This window comes from Vicugna pacos, chromosome 23, assembly GCF_048564905.1.
Source record: "Vicugna pacos chromosome 23, VicPac4, whole genome shotgun sequence".
Classification (NCBI taxonomy): domain Eukaryota; kingdom Metazoa; phylum Chordata; class Mammalia; order Artiodactyla; family Camelidae; genus Vicugna; species Vicugna pacos.
In genome coordinates, this window is record NC_133009.1 from 11,131,830 (window position 1) to 11,150,654 (window position 18,825).

The following is an 18,825-nucleotide window of genomic DNA, read 5'->3' on the forward strand; positions in this document are numbered from 1 at the left end:
ATGTATAGGAGTCACTTTCCATTAAACACTCAGAAAATTCTTTTTGAGTACCTACCGTGTGCCAAGCACAGTGCTAAGCACTGGGGATATACTGGACGTAGACCAGGTCTCAGCCCTCCATCAGAGCTGCATGTAAGGGGAAAACAGACAAATGAGCAACTATGAAGACAAAGGGATGGAAGCTCTGACAAGAGAAATAACCGGTGTTTGGGGAGCACCTTAGGTGTCCAAGGGATACTCTGAAGGGTAGAATCTGAAGGATAAGAAGGAATGGGGGTAGAGTGGTGAGACGAAACAGGTAGTTAGTCTACCGGAAGCTTAGGAGAAAATGCGGCACAGGATAGAGGTTTTTAAGACTCATCAGCATAAAGACAGCAAGTGGAGTCATGAGAGTGGGAGAAGCCACAAACAAAAGACAGAGAGAGAAGGAAAGAGTGAGGACGGAATCAAAGCCAAGTCCAACATTCAAGGAATCCAAAAGGTAGAGAGAGTGTATAAAGAACACAAGAAGCAGCAGTCAAAGGAATAGGAAGAAAGCCCAGAGAGTATATACGGACAGAATCCAAGGGAAGAAGATGCTTCGGAAAGGGAGAGAGGGGCAGGAGCGGAAGGGGCTCCTGAGAAGTCAGGTAAGTAAATAGAACCAAGAAGCGGAGCACATGGGAGGAAAATCTAGCTGGGTGTGGGTGGGGGGAGCCCAAGAAACATCGCTGGGCACAGGTCCAGAGCTGCAAGCTGACAGTGGTCAAGGCCACGTCCAGCACAGCCCCGGGGAGAGTGAGGTGTTGATGGAGGGAGTGGGGCTGGACTGACGAGCCTGAAGAGGACAGGGGACCCAGAACTGTCAGCGTAAGGTCATGAGGGAGTACAAAGGGCCAGGGAACAGGCAGAGTCCTGGGATGGGGATGAGGAGACCACGGGGTGCAGAGGTTTCATGTCTGGAAGTACAGGGTCCTCAAGGATGTGGTTCCTGCTGACTTCTCCAGGCTGGTTTCTCCCCATGGAACCCCATCCCTGGAAATTCAGTCATCCTGCCATATGGAATTGTTTGCAGTTTCCCAACATGTCACTCTCTTCCACACCTCCTTCTGTTTTCTTACACAGCTTCCTCTGCGTGGAACGTTCTGAAACCAACCCTCCCCTCTCCCCTGCACGCTCCTGGGACCCAACTCAGTGCTCACCCTGACCCTTCTGCCTTTGCCGGGGGCATTCCCGCTCTTGTTCCAATACGGCTCAAGGTTAACCTCTTCTCTGAAGCCTTTCCTACCTGCCCATCTCCTTCTCCTCACATGTTTGCCACCTCCTGGTAGTCCTCCCAGATCTGACCCGTCCCTCAGAGGCCCTTTCCCTTTCTCCCCTTCTTGCTGTGCTGGAGTCAGTCCTCTCCCCTTTACGGGCCTCTTCTTTATGGGGGTGGTCAAGTCGGAGAGACACGCACCTCCAGCTGAGAGGGACCCATTCTCTGTGGGGTTTTGAAATGGCCATGTCACGTGGAAGGCATTTCACCGAGAGCCTGCTCTAAAACATAGATGGTCAGTGCTTTACAAAGGAGGGGTGGCGTGAAGGAATGCGCAGCTTGCTTTGTCGCTATGGCAGCAAAAGGAACGTTACTTGATTGGTGAAAATCTGACTGGAGATAAATGCTAGGTGAAACACTCAAATTCCCTTTTGCCTTTTTTTTTTTCTTTTCCAATTTGTTGAGCACCACTAGAAGAGAATTAGGGGGCAGGGGTTGATCGGTTCTGGACAGAACGCTAAATCCCAGCAACCTCCCTGGATTAAATCAGGCTCCAGAAAGACAGCAATTTTCTCATGGCTGCAGTGCCTCAGAAACCCTGAAACAGCACAAGTTCACCGAGCCTATTTTGGAGCAAGGTGAGAGGGACGGAGAGAGACAAAGATGAAAAAGACATAGTGCATGCGCTCCAGGAGTTTACAAGGTAATGAGAGAACCAGGCATGTAACTACAGACGTACAGGGGACCCATGGTAACTACATGATGTGGTCCAAGTGTGGTCCCCATGGGTCCCCAAGACCCTCTTAGGAGTTTGGAAGGTCAAAACTATTTCCATAATCATATTAAAACATCAGTCACCCTTTTTCCTTCGCATCCTCTCATGAGTTTCCCCAGCCTACAGGTTGTGTAATAATACAAAGCTAATACATGGATGCTTCTGTATTCTTGGGTTAAAAAATTTTTTTCTCAGTCTTAATTTCTTATACATCAGTACCAATATCAATGGGTAAAACCACATATGCAAAAATACTTTGAGATCCTCAGTAACGTTTAAGACTGTAAAGGGATCCTGAGACCGAAACTCTTGAGAACGGCTAAGATGGAAAGTGTCATCTGCCATTGCACATTGGTTTCATCTCTCGTTAACACATTTCACTGATTAAAAATTATTTCATTGAAGTCCATGAAAATTATTTTATTGGATGCTCACTCTCTATCCCTAGTCCCCAGCATGACAGCTATTTGGCCATCTCATTATTAATCTGCTTGTGGGGCTTTTTCTTTTTTTTTCATGTGTCTGTGTTTAAATGTGTCTTTTGAGGCAGTACAAGGCTGGACTTCATTTTTTAATTCAGCCAGCAATCAGCATCAGTCAATGCGTTTATCACCTGCAGTTCATCCGGCTTGCTGTTATTTTTGCCCTTTTTTAATTTATATTTTCTGTAGGGTATTTTAAAATTCTTTTCTGTCGGACAAGAAACTTCCCTTCCCTGGTCTGATCATCTTCCTATCATTTTAGCATCATCGTATTTGAAAGCAATTTTTCACGGGTTCTTCTTTGTTTGCTATTAGCAGTATACTATGAAGAAAATAAAACTGAAATTCCTTTTCCTCTAGAGTCTAGTGTGTAACACAGCTTGGTGGCATAAAGTCCTTTATAAAGCAGTGTATTTGCTTTTTGCAGTTCTGACACAATATAATGCAATTTTCCACTTGATTATTTTTTTATTTTTTTTCCCTATTTTGTCCTCCATCGAGTCCTCAACTGTTCTCAAACCTCCACTGTCGTCTGGAAGTGAACTTCACAGCTGTGGGCCTTTGTTGACAAATTATTTCATCTCCTCTGGGTCTTAAATTATTTTCCCTTGTTCTGAAGTGAAAATTCAGTGAGGGTTTCCAGATACCAGACTTGGAGTCATAATTCAGTTTCTCTTAATCTTGTGTGAATCCTCCAACCCCCACCCTCGACCCAACGTCCTCCTTCAGTGCATTGATCCTCACTCTTATCACTACATGTAAATGGCTTTCTCGGCTCCTTTGGTAACTTGTAGAATTCTGGATTTGCTCTGTGACAGGGTAATGTTTATACTTCAGTTAGTTGCTTCTAAGTTGAAAAACTGAATGATAATATATTTTAAATTTTCTTTGAGGGCTGTTCCTAAATGAATTCTTGCTACAGACATAGCAAGGTGGTTATTTCTGTATTTCTGCAATAAATTCTAAATTAATAGGGGTTTCTCCCCAACCCCAGTCCTTTTATTGTTGTTACTAGATCAATTTTTAGCTGGATGAGGGCTTTTCAGGCTAGTTTTGTTTCAATGGTATTTGTTCCTTTTTTTTTTTTTTCGCATCAGACCCCCTCTTCCTACCGTTGCCTCCATGTTTCTTGGTCCTCTATAGCCTTTATAAGACCTAGTTTAATAGCTTCATGCCTTTTCTCCTCGGCACTCATTATTTCTTCTTTATTTGCTGCTAAAGTAAGAAGTGTACATTCCGTTGCACTTGCCTGAGAGTCTCGACCGGGCATGGATTTCCCGCCATCAGCTTTCTGGCCGCCTTGCAGTCCCCTTTGATGCTGTAATATTGTTCATTGAATTTGAGTGTGGGACTTAGAGGCTTGTTTGTTTTCTTTTCCCCCCCCCAAGTTGTGCTTTTTTTTTTCTTAAGCTTATTTTTCTGTTTTGTGCTGTTATTTTTAATTGCTTCCGACTGGGAGGTGGGGCTGAGTGTGAGATTTGCTTGACTTTGGCTCGCTCTGCTATTACTCACACTTCCCCAGAAGCCCCGCACACACTTCCTCTCCACCTTTGATATACCCCACTTTTGAAAGGCCGTTGATTCCTGGCGTAAACGGCGTTAGGAGGAAGACGGGCTCAGGGTAGGGATGCTCAGGAATCCAGTCCTGTACAGTCATGAACTTGGCCATCTGGAAGTCTCTTCTTGCTCAATGAAATGGAGTAAACATTGTCCATTATGAAATCCACCATGCAGGCTGCCAGGGACAAGTGGGATCCCACCCAAAGCCAATCGCGGCTCTGACAGGGAAATTGGCTAGCGCTGCCTGAGCCTACTCCAGCCTCCCCCGTTCCTGATGTCACAATTCAGAGGCTGCCGCCTGCCGAGGAGGTTGTAGAAAGCTCTGTAGGTTCTCTCTGTGTGTCCTACAGGGCTCCTCGGGCCAGGTCCCTCTCTGATGGCTTTTATGAAAAAATATCTCCTCCCCGTTCTGGGGATCATCTTGGCCTACTACTTCTATTCTGCGAATGAGGAATTCAGACCAGGTGAGTACCAATGTGCCTAATTTTGGTGAAACAGATTTCAAACCTCAGGGATGGCTAGAGGGCTTTTGAGGACCAAAATGAGTTCTTGATCCCCAGAGTTGCTGCCCAAGAGGGGACCCTGAGGTAAGACTGTGTTTCTCTGTCCCCCAGCCACAGGCTGGGTAACAGAGGTGTGGGGCGGGATAAGCATGTAGCTAGAAGATGACCAAATAGTCTGTGTTTTATGGGGCATCCTTAATCGAAAGTGATTTCAGATCCCCTACAAAAATGAGGGTAATTCCAAAATTCACAGCTTAACTAGATAATTGGGCTCTGTGGAGAGACGGGTAAGTGGGTAAGTGGGAAACAAGAAAGAGTTCTGGACTTGATGACTAAATAGAAGCAAGAGAAAATCCCTGGAATCTCTATGAGCACATGTGTTTTGATGACCTTTGAATTTTATTTCAATTGAGCAACTGGATGAGCAGAGAAATGTCTGGAACTCCAGGGTTTTAGCTGAATCCTCTGTCCATAGGGTTTTTTTTTTTAAAGGTTTTGAGCAACCAACACTAACCCCGATTTCAGAGAATGCTTATGAAAGACTTGAATTGTTCCTTCACTGATTCATGCAATTTGAGATAAATTGATCTGGGCTCATAACGTTTAGACATTGAGAGAAGGCTGCCCACCTCCAGAGTGGGAGGAGGAATGGTGCTGCCACGCGTGGTCCTCACTTCCTTTTGGGGTTTCCCAGAGATGCTTCAAGGAAAGAAAGTGATTGTCACGGGGGCCAGCAAGGGGATCGGAAGAGAGATGGCCTACCACCTGGCGAAGATGGGAGCCCATGTGGCAGTGACAGCGAGGTCAGAAGAAGGTCTAAAGAAGGTGAGGGTCCTATGCCCACAGCTGTATGTACCCTCACATGCCCAGATGTGTTCTTATATATACTTATATATATATGCCAACACACAGAAGCCAGCACAGTCATACCCAGATGCGCACACACACACACACACACAGGATTTAAGTACCCAAACACCCACAGGAATATAAAAATATGTATTCAAGTATTCATTCTTATGCACACATATATAGACACAAAATTCTTGGGCTATATACACTCACAGACATGCCTCTTCATGCATATTTCCACATGGAGTCACAGACATAGACACACGTGCTCAGATACCAACATCTAGTACTTACTCATGAATCCATATCCTTGTACCCATGCAGACTCATACCTTCCTCTACAATCAGACTCACAAACCCAAGCATATACAAATATTCACAAATCTAGGGCTCCCCACACAGAAACTAGCATCCGTAGCAATAATGTGTTCAGAAAAAAATCCGTTCACAGAAACTCCTGAGCACAAATCATGGACTTAAACCCCAGCACAGTGATTTATCCATTTGTACCCTACCTTGTTCCAGATAGTATTTCAAACAGAGGACACATATTGTGTCACACACACACACACACCCCTTCTTATCAAAATAGGGCCTTGAGCAACCTCTCATTTAACCCCCATCACATCAGAGACTGCCGCCCAAAGGTCCGCAGCCGAGACTGCCATGGTCGCCGCTGTGCCCCTGCAGGTTGTGTCCCACTGCCTGGAGCTCGGAGCAGCCTCGGCACACTACGTTGCTGGCACCATGGAGAACATGACCTTCGCAGAGCAATTTGTTGCCAAAGCTGGAAAGCTCATGGGTGAGACAGCATCTCCTGTCTCCTCTTCTGGACTTTGCCCTAGGGATCACCAGGAAGCTTTCAGTGGGGGCGGCGGTGTGGAGGTATCAGCCTCAGATGGTTTCTCTCCACCCCGCCATCTCTTGCAGGGGGACTCGACATGCTGATTCTCAACCACATCACCAGCACTCCTGTGGATCTATTTAGTGATGACATCCAGCTCGTGCGTAGAATCATGGAAGTCAACTTCCTCAGTTACGTGGTCCTGAGCGTGGCCGCCTTGCCCATGCTGAAGCAGAGCAATGGGAGCATTGTGGTCGTCTCCTCGACGGCTGGTGAGTGGGGCCAAGACCAGCGTGGAGGGTAGGAGCGGGGGAAGTGCTAGGGATGCTGGTGTCGGGGGCTGTGTCGCACACACGCATTTTATCAGTCTCCATGCAGAGAAGTAACACGATAGAAACCGGAAGTTGAAATGGTCACAGTGAGCATTTGCATTAAGCAAAAGCTGATGAACACCTTGCCCACGTGCATGGACAGGCAGATATACCAATAAGACACTTGGGTATGTAAGCTCGGTGAGGAGCACGTACGCTGACTAAACGAGACAGTGTTGGGAACAGGTGAAACCATAAAAACGAGGGTTTGTTCGGGGTGTATGGGCTCCCGGATCCCCAGATGTAACAGAGAGAGAGCAGCAATTTGGAATGCTCCCTCGAACCCTTGTGGTTTGTGATCAACAAACTGGAATCCAGAGAGTCATCGAGTCTGCTAGAGGTACAACCTGTCCTGAGACTCAGGGAGAGACCTGGTCACCGTAGATTAAAAAGGATTTTGTTTCCTCTGCAACCTTGGTGACATTAATTGATGCAAAAAAACAAACAAACACTGAGAAGTGACATGTTCTAACAACATACAATTTTCTCATAAGTGGGTTAAGCTAAGGCAAAATGAAATGAATGACGGAAACAAACACCCTATCATAACAGACCTGCCTATATTTGGGGTGCTCTTCAAAAATCTGAACTTGCTACATAAAAAGTCCATTTTTAACAACCAACAGGGTCGGGAGTGTATATAGAGAAATACTTGTGAAGAGAACTTGTGTCATCAAGAGGGGTCCCCAATGCTTTGGATGGTGGCAGCATCCAAAGTTATCACCAGCAAAAAGCCAGGGAGTTTCCAGCTGAGGGAATCCCCGAGCCCACTGCATTACAGGTTCAGGAGAGAAGTTTCACACGTGTTTGTTGAGTCAGGTAGAAGGATGTGGCTGGAAGATGGCAAACACCAGGCTCAAAATCGCCCTCTAAATGTGGCTCCTAGCAATGTAAAAACAAATAACTTAGAGGACTTTGTAAATTCTTAAGTACTTCACAAACATGAGTTATTACTGTAACTAAGAGCAGCATCTCTGTTGTAACAGATTCCGCATCCTAGATGGGAAAGGCCTGGGTAGTGATGGGATAAAAGGGTAGTGTGTCTGTGTCACCCAACAAACAGAGTGATTGATATGCATCCCTGTGCTTCCTAGACAACACAGACTCTCCCGCCCCTCCCCAGACACAGCCTCTCTCTGGGCTGAAAGGAAGGGAGCGCTTCCGGATGCATACTGAGTGAGAGGGTGCTGGGCACATCCCCAGCCCATCCCAGAGCACTGGCCAAAACTCTCACATCAGTCATGGTGTAGGTGGCTTTAACAATCTCATTTGATTAAAGAACACATCCAGCTCCAGGCAAAGGGCGTGCTTCATCTCTGGTTGGAGAATTTAACTTTCTATACTGTACACACAGCCTAAGTGTTCTCGGAAGGAGCAGAATTACCATACAAGTCCAAGGGCACGATGAAATTCTGACAGCCTCTGTTTCCAAACCAAATGCCACCTACCAAATGCTACCTCATCATTTCTGTGGACTCTGGGAAGTAGAAATCTAGCTGGACTACTCTCCTTTGTGTCTGCTGTTTGCATAGCCAAGAGTCCAGCCTGTTTGCTTAAAAGTGTGTCTGTGAATTTGCAAAGTACAAACACTTTGCTTTCTCTTCCTAACTGAAGAATTTCTCTGCTCTAGGCTATATTCTTTTTTTCTTTTAATTGAAGTATAGTTGATTTACACAGGTTATATTGTTTTAAACAGACAGCAAGTATGTTCATTAATCTGTCCTCCTTAAGATCTGAATTCCACAAACATGGGATGCTAAACCTCAAATTGATTTGAAGGTCAGCCAAAGAGTACTGGGATGGCTTCTTCATCATTCCTTCCGTGGACTGTATTAAGTCATTCATTGAACTGCAGTGATCAGCAATAGTTCTTATCCCCAGTGCACTTCCAGGTATCACGTTGCATGGAAATCCCATACTTTTAATATGTTCTTTAAAGCCTCAGCTACTTCTTGAGCATCAACAGAGACAGTATGCTGCCTCTGGGAATTTCCTGACAGTCCACATCCATTCACCATTCAACACAGTTCTTGGCACCTACTGATCAAATTTCTATGTGATATGTAACATCGCGTCACTTTGATTGGCCTCCCCTCCTTCCACCACATGCTAGGTTGGCTAGATGTTGAGCTACTGTAACAACACTTCAAATTTAGAATGGCTTAAACAAAGCAGATTTTATTTTTCTATCATGAAACAGCCAGGGGTAAGCAGTTTAGATCTGCTGTGGTCGTCCTGCCCCATAAAGTTGTCTAGGAACCTTCTATCTCAGCACCACCATCCCTGGGCGTAATCCTCCCCTCTGGGTCCAGGGTGGTTCATTATCATGTCAGAATTCCAGCTAGAGAAAATGGAGAAGGAAGAAGACAATTTGAATGTTGTACACTTCTCATCTGCTACAGCTGACTAAGACTGTAGGTCTTTATTCAAAGTGGACTTGTATCCAAAATCAAGGGTTCTATTTCTATAAAAGATACTGATGTTGGCAAACAATTAACAGTCTCTCCCACATCACCCATGCCTATAAGATGAGAGGCAGTGTTCCCTCCGGGCCACCCCACATACCTCACACCGTGCACACACATCCCAGACTTGATCTGGCTCACATTCAAGGTCCATCACAAAAACAAAACCCTGTCCGTCAGGCAATGATGCAGGGGGCAGTGGGGTGGATGAAAGAATTGAAAGAAAATACCTAGATGGTATTTGCAAAACAAACAGAGACAGAGAGATTAATACTCCAATTTGACTAAAAAAAAAAAAAAATCACTGGGTTGGGCAGAGAACATTTGAAAACATCTGGAAAAAGTTTATCTGCCATTAGTCAAAAAAGGTTTTCTTAGGCTCAATTTTAGAAATATAAAAGTCATTCCATTTTTGACTCCCTGGGTTCTGTGAACCCCATAACTGTGACAGGACAACTGGAAGCCAGCATCTAAAGCCCCCTTAGGGAGCCATGGACAAACCCTGTCACCACCCCCCAACCCCGAGCCCTCTCTCCTGGAGCATCCATTTTACTTCACCTCCTATGAGGTCTTTTTCAGTCCTCACCAGATCCCTTTAAACGTTTCCTCTTTCTCTTACCTACTACATTTTTCTAAGATGCCTTTAGAAACCCTGTTCCTGTTTCTCTTTTTCGGCTTCATTGGTTGCACAAATACCAGTAACAACAACTATAACACAAATGCTGACCATGCTGGGCCGGTTCAAGTGCACGGATGGCGAGTCTTCTGTATCACGAAACATGTAAGACATTTTTTGAAGTGAAACTAGGCATAATAAAACCCTCAGTTTCTTTCAATATTCAAAATGAAAAACACATCAGAAGGAGCAAAAGAACCCTGCCAATAACTTCTGAATGCTCAGAGCTCTCTTTGGAAGCTCCATTAAATGTCTCCAGTTACCCGCTCATTTTTCTCCAAGTAAACCTTCTTTGGAAAAGATCAGCTTTATATATATATGTATATATATGTACATATGTGTATGTATATATGTGTATATATATATATGTGTATATATATAAAGTTTTATATATATTTTTTTAAGTCTTATTCAAACTATTCCTTTCCTGATTTACTCATTCCCAACATTGTTTCAAACTATTTTTTATGAAAATGTGTGGTATGTCAGGCACATTATAAGCAGACTAGCCAGAGGCAAATATCCTGTAAGACAATGCTTTTGTGGGAAACCTCAAACCAGTGTATAAAGTCATTTGTTGGACTTTAACCTGTCTGTCCCTTGAGGGCTGCCTGTGTGGTCTAAACTCTATTTCAAGAATTCTACATTACAAAGATGCCATGGGGTGGGGAGAAACAGGCTTCTCAACCACACAGATCAACTAACAGGACTTGGAATATGCAAAATGCTACTTTCATAAAGACAGGAACATACAGATGTTAATCTCATCCTTGGCTTCAGCTCTGGCACGCACTGTTTCCTGAAAGATTAACCAATGCCTAATGTATGGATATGACCTGGGGGAGGGGGAAGGGGTGGCGACCAAGATCTACGATGCCGAGGAGCCTAGGAAGTACAGTAGAATGGGGTAATTTATCCCTCACCCAATTGTTCCAATTTTTCTAAGAAAGATGAATCTTCACCCTTAGATCTAATTACCTCAGAAATAATTTTCAGGGACCACAATCTCCAAGGTGAATGGAAGTGTCTGTGCTTGTGGATTTAGGTATTTACACGATGGTGGAGTGCTGTGGATTTGGACTATTTGCAGGGGCGTGGGGAGAAATACAGGGAGATGAGGCATGTGTGTGTATGGATATGTCATCTTCAGGATCTGAAAGAAGGCCAGAAGGAGATCAGAGCCTGGACATAAGTATTTCAAGAGTCATTGTTGTATATACAAATGAATCACTATGCTGTACATCAGAAATTAACACAACATTGTAAATCGACTGCACTTCAATAAAAATGCCACACACACTCCAAAAAATAAAAAAATTAAAAAATGTAAAAGAGACTGTGCTCAGGCAAAACCTGTAGGATTTTTTTTATTTGTATGTATATATATATATTTTTTTAATTTAAGTATAGTCAGTTTACAATGTTGTGTCAATTTCTGGTGTATAGCATAATGCTTCAGTCATACATGAACATACATGTATTCATTTTCATATTCTTTTTCACTATAAGTTACTATAAGATATTGAATATAGTTCCCCGTGCTATACAGTATGAACTTGCTTTTTATCTATTTTATATATATTATTATCTGCAAATCTCAAACTCCCCATTTAAACCTTCCCATCGTCTTCCACCCTGGTAAACATAAGTGTGTTTTCTATGTCTGTGAGTCTGTTTCTGAAAACCTGTAGGATGGAAACAATTTTCTGGGCCCAACATCGGAGTTCAGTGTTGTATCTGCCCCCAGGAGGGGTGAGAGGAGAGCTGAAAGCGGAAGGGAAGACTCTCGGATGTGACAATTTAGTGACAATCTAGTGCAGGACTCTTCCTGTTGAAAATAGCAGGATTCTATCACCATTCATGCCTTTATGTTTACTCACCAAAGAGTTTGAGAAGGCTTACCACAACATAGTCTATTTGGAAATACACAAATAAAAAACTAGGTCTTAAGAAAAGAAGAATATAAAAATTTCAAAATTAGACTCAATACAGATGCTGTGCTTAAGTTTCTAATTTGACTCTTGAGTTTCCTAATGAAAAGAAAGAGAATAGGATCAGTATATCAATAAGGTTATATTCAAAAGAAGGAAGCATTGCAGGAAACAAATCATTTCTGAAATAAATCTCTCATACAAGACTATAAATTGAAGGCACAAAATAATGGAAACAGCAGTACCCCTAAGAACTTTTTTAAAAATGTTTCCACAATTATAAAAGCTAGACACACACACACACACACACACACTGTGAAAATTGGAAAAATGAAGACAAGTATAAAGCTGAAAATAAAAATCACCCATAACCATGCCAGTATTTTGGAGCATTTCCTTCTAGATAGACACAGAGCAATTATTTCCCTACTGCCAGATATTTAGGTTATGTTCCTGAACTGAACTCAGTTCTGCTCACCCATCGCACAGCCGGCCAATTTACTGACACCAGATTGTGGTGAAAAAATGTACAGCATTTATCACAGGGAACTACACAAGGAGAACAGGCAGCTTGTGCTCAAAAGACCCACATTTTCTGTTGGCTTTAAGACAAGCATTGTTAAAACAGTGTTGGAGGAGAGGGTCATAGGATGCATGATCAGCTTATGGACCTTCTTCTGATTGGTTGGTGGTGAGGTAACAGGGTGGTTTTTCAGGAATCTCAATCATCAACCTTCTGGTTCCGGCTAGTCTAGGGTCTACATGCTTGTGGTCAGCATGTAGTCACCGTCCTCCACCTGAGTGTGTGTCTGTGTATATGGGGAGGGGACGCAGGGGTGCGGGTGGTTCTTAGTTTCTGCAGAACAACTCAAAGATATGTATTGGATTGTTATTTATATCCCTTTAGGAGGAAACAGGAGTCCAGTGGCTCTTGTCCTAGTCATTAACTGCTTGAGTCTACTCTTTGGGACTTGGAGAAGGCCAAGGAGACTAAAGCCTTTTTTTTTTACAAACAAGAAATGGGGGACATGGAGGGGCTTTTGTACCTGGGAGGGCCCTGCAGGGTCCCATTCAGTTTCAATCCCTCCTTATCTTTGATACTTCTCAATCTTGAGGGGAACAGAGGTGGGACAAGGAAAGGAATAAAGTTTTGGATACAGAGATTAATCATAAACTCAGCAGGGGATCTCAGTTTTAGGGGGACTCGGTTTCAGTTATTCTCAATGTATTTTAAAAACCCTAAAACAAGTATCTTGTATATAAATCTGTGGCTTAGTTAATGATTATTTCCCTGATAAATTCTTAGTACTAGATTTCCTGGGTGAAATGATGGAATCATTTTTAAGGCTATTGGTACATATTTCCAAATTGCTTTAGATAAAATGAAAAATAAAGGACCTAACTTTTTAAATATACAAAAGTAAAAACCAATTTAAATGAATATAAGCATCATGTCCCATCCCCACCCTGAGGATACATATGAGTATTCTTCTCACACCTACTTTGCAGAGTTAACATTTTTCAGCAATTGGTTTTTTGTTGTTGTTGTTCGTTTGCCTACAAAAGTGTCAACAGTTGTAGACTTTGTTAACTCTACAAAGCAGGTGTGAGATGGGCACTCACACATTCCTAGTGGGAAAGGGTATGGTTCTTTTATTCATTTTAACTAGTTTCCCCTATTGATTTTTAAGTCTTATCCCTCATTTTTCATTTTACCTAAAGCACTTTAGCAATATGTACCAATAGCCTTAAGTGTTCCCATCATTTCACCCAGCATACATAATGCTAAGAATCTATCAAGGAATAATCATCAATCCAGTCACAGATATGTGTATAATAACATTTGTTGTAGAATTTTTTTCTTTCAACGTGTCTATGCACCTACAAGTAAAATGACCAATGCTGGAAATAGCCAACTGATCTGAAGTCAATGTGACCACAGTCAATAGAAAAACAGCCAGTAGCCTGAAGTCAGCCACCATAGTCAACTGAAAGTCAGAATCCAATCAATATATGGTAGAATTAAGTTTAGTACATAAGTTTTAAGTTATTTAACATTTTTCTATGAAGTTGCCTAGTTTGGGGATTTCCATGGAATAAGTGCATATAATGAATCCTTTATTTCTAGCATTAGAAAATTAGTCTTCCCCTGTACTCCCTAAATAATTAAATGTGAACAATATTTAAAGAATACTATTGTGAAAGGGTGCCAAATCACTGGCCCACACCGGACACACATCTGTCTCAGTCCGCCCCTGGGGAGACAGCTAACCTCAAGGGAACTGAAGCTGAGAAGCCTCCAGGAGCTCCCAGATATAGCATAGTTTTGCCATATCTGCTTCTCTCGGTACATTTTTTCCTCTTTCTTCTCTCTCTATCAGTCTCTGCTTCATTTGGTTCAGAGTTCAATCCAGCTGTCACAGCCCTTTCTCAATATCACAACTCACAGTACACTCTTGAACTTCAGCCCTATTGCCAACTCTCTTGATCTCTCAATCTTCCAACTCTAAATTTCCCCTAAGGAAGACGTATCCAACTGGCTTAGCTGAATTTTTTCAGTCAATCCCCCAAGTCATTTAGGATGACCACCCTTGACAGAGTACAGGCATTGACTCAGGTCTAATGAGTGAGGCCACAATGAAGGAGGGCACAGTCAGGCTAGAAGCCGGGTAGGTGATGGTAGACTTGTCTGAGTCACTTGCATTTCCTTTGGATAATCTTCTTTAAATATTGCTTCTGTTGAAAAGCAGTGGCAATCTGACTTGGGATATCGAGACTAAGACAAGGAGGGTGTCCACACAAGGGGCAACAATGGTAGCCTGGTGTAAAGTCTCAGAGTTCAAGTGGGCTGAGGAGTTTGTCCATGCGGCACTTGGCATGGGGTGTCAGAACTAAGAGAGGCGGAGAGGGGATCTGCAAGGGGGCTACAATGAGGCAGTCCAGTGTGCAGTGAAGAGGGCATCCGTGTGGCCTGGCAAGGGGTATCAGAGCCCAGGTGGGCTGGAGAGGGTGTCCACACAGAGGGTGCAGAAGCAACTAAAGAATAATCACATATAAGGTCATTAATCAAATAAGTAATACATTTTGAGGATAACAGAAGCTAGATTCTCACTTTTGGAGTTATAACTATGAAAAGGAAGAAAATGAGAATGAACTCTGTGATGATGAACTGGAATCGGAGGTGCTGGCCTGACAATAGTTTGTATACATGGATAGACATGGAAATATAGATAGTGTGTGAATATGTTTCCTAGCTCTGTCATCTGAGAGGCCCTGTGAGCACACTTAGCACCCAGAGCTTGGTTTCTACGTATCATTCTCCACTAAAAGAAACCAGGACTTCTTGGAGAAATGGTTGATTCCAGGGCAGTGGTCAGAAAGGCATAAGAAGAATCTGAGAATCTTCTTGTGCCAGTAAGAAAAGAACTGCTCAAAGACTAATAGAGACACATCACTAAAAAACAGAAACTTTCCGTGGCTCCCCCTAACCTAATCTGGGACCATTGGGGTATTCAAATAAATAGTAATGATAATAATAGATTGTAAACTGTTACATAGACTAAGAATCCATAATAGTATAAATAAATACATGAGTAAATAAATGGGGAGAGGAGAAGGTTTTTCCATATAGTAAAAAGCCAAATGATAAATATAGAAAGAATAATAAAATTAGTAAAATCACCATTTAGCAACTGTCATGCTCATAATTCATCCAGGAAACATCAATGGATGGTAAACCTAATGGATAAAATTTAATAAGAAACACAGTATTTCCATAGTCTCAAAGTACCACCCTATTCAACAACAACAAAACAAACAACCTGATTCAAAAATAGGCAAAGGACTTGAATAGACACTTCTCCACAGAAGACATACACATGGCCAACAGGTATATGAAAAGATGCTCAACATCACTAATTATCAGAGAAATGCAAATTGAAACCACAAGAAGATGTCACCTCACAACTGCTAGGATGACCAATAAAACAAAAAAACTCTTGACAGGATGTGAAGAAACTGGACCTCTTGTGCACTGTTTGTGGGAATGTAAAATGGTGCAGCTGCTGTGGAAAATAGATGAAGGTTCCTTAAAAAATTAAAAATAAAATTACCATATAATCTAAAAATTCCATTCCTGGATATATATTCAAAAGAGCTGAAAGCAGAGTCTTTTTCTTTCTTTTTTTCTTTTTAAATTGAAGTATAGTTGATTTCCAACGTTATATTAGTTTCAGGTGTGCAATGTAGTGACTCGGTATTTTTAGAATGCAGAGTCTTGAAGAGATATGGTCATGGCAGCATTATTCACAATAGCTAAAGCATGGAAGCAACCAAAATGTCCATCAACAGGTAACAGATAAGCAAAATATGGGATATGCATTCAGTTCAGCCTTAAGAAGAAAGGAAGTGTGCTACAATACGGATAAACCTTGAGGACATTATTCTAAGTGAAATAAGCCAGTCACAAAAACACTGTATGATTATTAAACTTGTATGAGGTACTGAGAGTAGTCAAGATCATAGACAGAAAGTAGAAGGGTGGTATCCAGAGACTGGGGGAAAGGGGGAATGGGGAGTTACTGTTTAATAGATACAGAGTTCCAGTTTTGCAAGATGAGAAGACTCTGGTGATAAATGGTGGTAACAGTTGTGCAACAATATGAATGTACTTAATGCTGTTGAACTATAGACTTAAACATGGTTAAGATAGTTTAAAAACAACAAAAAAGTATCATCCTACAGAATACCTATTGATTACAGAGTTAAAAAGAATAATTTTAGTGGAGAGACCTGACAGATACCACTTGAAATCAAATGATCAAAGTTAATTAACATCACAAGTAATGGAATAAATTGATGGGATGCAGCGTGAAGGGAAGAGAATTACTTCTGTGATCCTGCCAAAAATATATGTCTGAATCAAATCATGAGGCAATATCAGAGAAACCCAACCTGAGGGACATTTATCAGCAGTGTGCCAGTAAACATTTACCAACTAGCTCTCTAGAAGGGCAACGTCAACAAATCTGATTTGGAGAATTTCCATGGTGTAAATAACCTCACTATAGCTGTATCAGCATGAGTTCAACCTGCCTGCAAAATCGATGAAAACCGCACCATCAGCTCTCATGATCCAGTATAAGCCAGCTCCAGCATCCCACCTTGTACAAAATGACTGGCAGTGCTCTTCAACAGGGTAAAAGTCATGAAAGGCAAGGAAAGACCAGAGAATGTTCCAGCTTGAAGGAAGCTATGGAGTCATGACAACTAAACACAACATGTGATGATCCTCAGTTGAATCCTTTGCTGTAAAGGATATTACTGGGACATGCGACAAACTTGAATGGGGTCTGTGGACTAGATGATGGGGATACATCAATGTTAATGTAGTAGGTTGAATGGTGGCCCTCAAAAGAGATGTCTACATCCTAATTCCCTGAATTTGGCTGGGTGACCTTATTTGGGAAAAAGATCTTTGCAGATATAATCAAGTCAAGGATCGTGCGATTATATCATCCAGGATGACCTGGGTGGGCCCTAAATGCAATGACGTGTGTCCTTATAGGAGACAGAAGGGAAGACAAAGACAGAAGGAGACAAGGAGAGGGCCATGTAAAGACTGAGGTAGACTTCGCAGTGATGTAGCTGTAAGGAATGCTGACAGCTACTAGAAGCTGGAGGAGGCAAGGGGAGATTCTCCCTCCCCTGGAGTATTTGGAGACACTTCCTGTCAACATCTTGATTTCAGACTCTTGGTCTTCAGAACTGTGAGAAAGTAAATTTCTGTTGTCTTAAGTCACCCACCTTGTGCAGCTATTACAGCAGGGCTAGGAAACTAACAAATTACTTTCTTCCTTTGGATAGTTACGTGGGAGAATGTCCCTCTGTGTAGGAAACGCATGCTCACATATTCAGGAGCGATGGGACATCAGGTCAGCAATCACCTCAGTTACAGCAATCGCTCCCAGACAGTTCAGGGAGGGGGTGGGGCAGAAAGGCCACTTGTACTATTCTCGCATCTCCTCCATAGGTTTGAAATTTCATCAAAAGAAAAAAATCCCCATCCTAGGGCTCTAGTGGCTTGGAGAAGGTGAGGGTGGATTTTGTGGGGCTTTTTCATGGGTTCCTCAGGGATCTCCTGCAGGAGACCCACTTGGCATGAGCAATGCTTCCTCTAGCTCACTCCTTTAAGCTTCCTCCTCAGCTCCAGGGTCTCGATCAGTCCAGACTTCTGGACCCACCCCTGGGCAGGTGACCTCAGCCCAGCTCCCCTCGACCAGATCCACATTTGGTCTCTGGGAAGCCCACTGTGTGTGGATATATTTGATCCCACAACGCACAGAGCTTTTCTTTCAAGCTAGGACAGTTCCAGCTCTGCCTCTTGCTTTTAGACTTTCAGGTGTGAGTCAAATACTAGTCTCCAAACTCCAGGGTATGTTTGTAAAGGTCTCTGAATGATCCTCTTGAAGCCCCTCTCATGTGGGCTTCAAGGGGAAGAGAATGCAAATGCCTTCCCTGACCCTTGATGGATGAACCTGACCCCTGGTGGATGAACCTGATCCTTGATGAATGAACACAGGACACTGACGACATTCCTCTCTCCAAGCACAACTTGGGAGATTTGGTGATGCTGGTGGGACTGGTTTGGGCCCATCCTTCAACTGTGGAGGTTCTTAAAATCTGTTCTTTTATTCTTGCCTTGGGAGATGTGCTGAGGCTCTAAGGCAAGGGGAGAAGCTATGTTTCACAGGCCCTGTACCTGCAGAGAAATGCTCTTGCTGAAGTCACCTTGTGAAATTTAGTAATAGATTTTAGCTTATCTCTGCAGGATTTTGTGCTGTTTCAACACCATACACTCCTCCCTTGTTTCCTCCAGCTGCTCTGACTGCCCCTTGTCAGTTCTCGCTTGTTGGTTTCCTCGGGACTATTTCCATCACAGGCCCTCATCTCTTTTCACTCAATGCAGTCTCCCTGGGCAATCCCACCCACTCCCATTGCTTCAGTTATTACTGGAGTGTGGGTTGTTTCAATGCTTATGACGACACCTCAGGTTTCCCAGGGTGGAATAAAGAGATGGATTTACCTTCAGAACCCAACTCAGCCCAAACAACTAGAGTTTAGACCATGA

The 18,825-nt window shown here is 42.9% G+C and overlaps 2 protein-coding genes across 5 annotated transcripts in view; one reads left to right on the forward strand and one right to left on the reverse strand.

Annotated features, from left to right (window-relative positions):
• LAMB3 (laminin subunit beta 3) overlaps nt 1–18,825 on the reverse strand; it is a 141,357-nt gene that overhangs the window by 74,920 nt on the left and 47,612 nt on the right. The gene's annotated exons all lie outside the window — the stretch shown is intronic.
• Nucleotides 1–18,825, forward strand: part of HSD11B1 (hydroxysteroid 11-beta dehydrogenase 1) — a 32,595-nt gene that overhangs the window by 6,766 nt on the left and 7,004 nt on the right. Inside the window, exons 2-5 of one of the 2 annotated variants that reach the window (XM_072948485.1) lie at nt 4,405–4,518; nt 5,252–5,382; nt 6,100–6,211; nt 6,340–6,525. In XM_072948485.1, the coding sequence (XP_072804586.1) occupies nt 4,431–4,518; nt 5,252–5,382; nt 6,100–6,211; nt 6,340–6,525 (517 nt within the window). In that variant the 5' untranslated portion in view covers nt 4,405–4,430. Of the gene's footprint in view, nt 1–4,258; nt 4,519–5,251; nt 5,383–6,099; nt 6,212–6,339; nt 6,526–18,825 lie in introns of those variants that run through there. The other variant, XM_031689997.2, reaches the window with a different exon arrangement.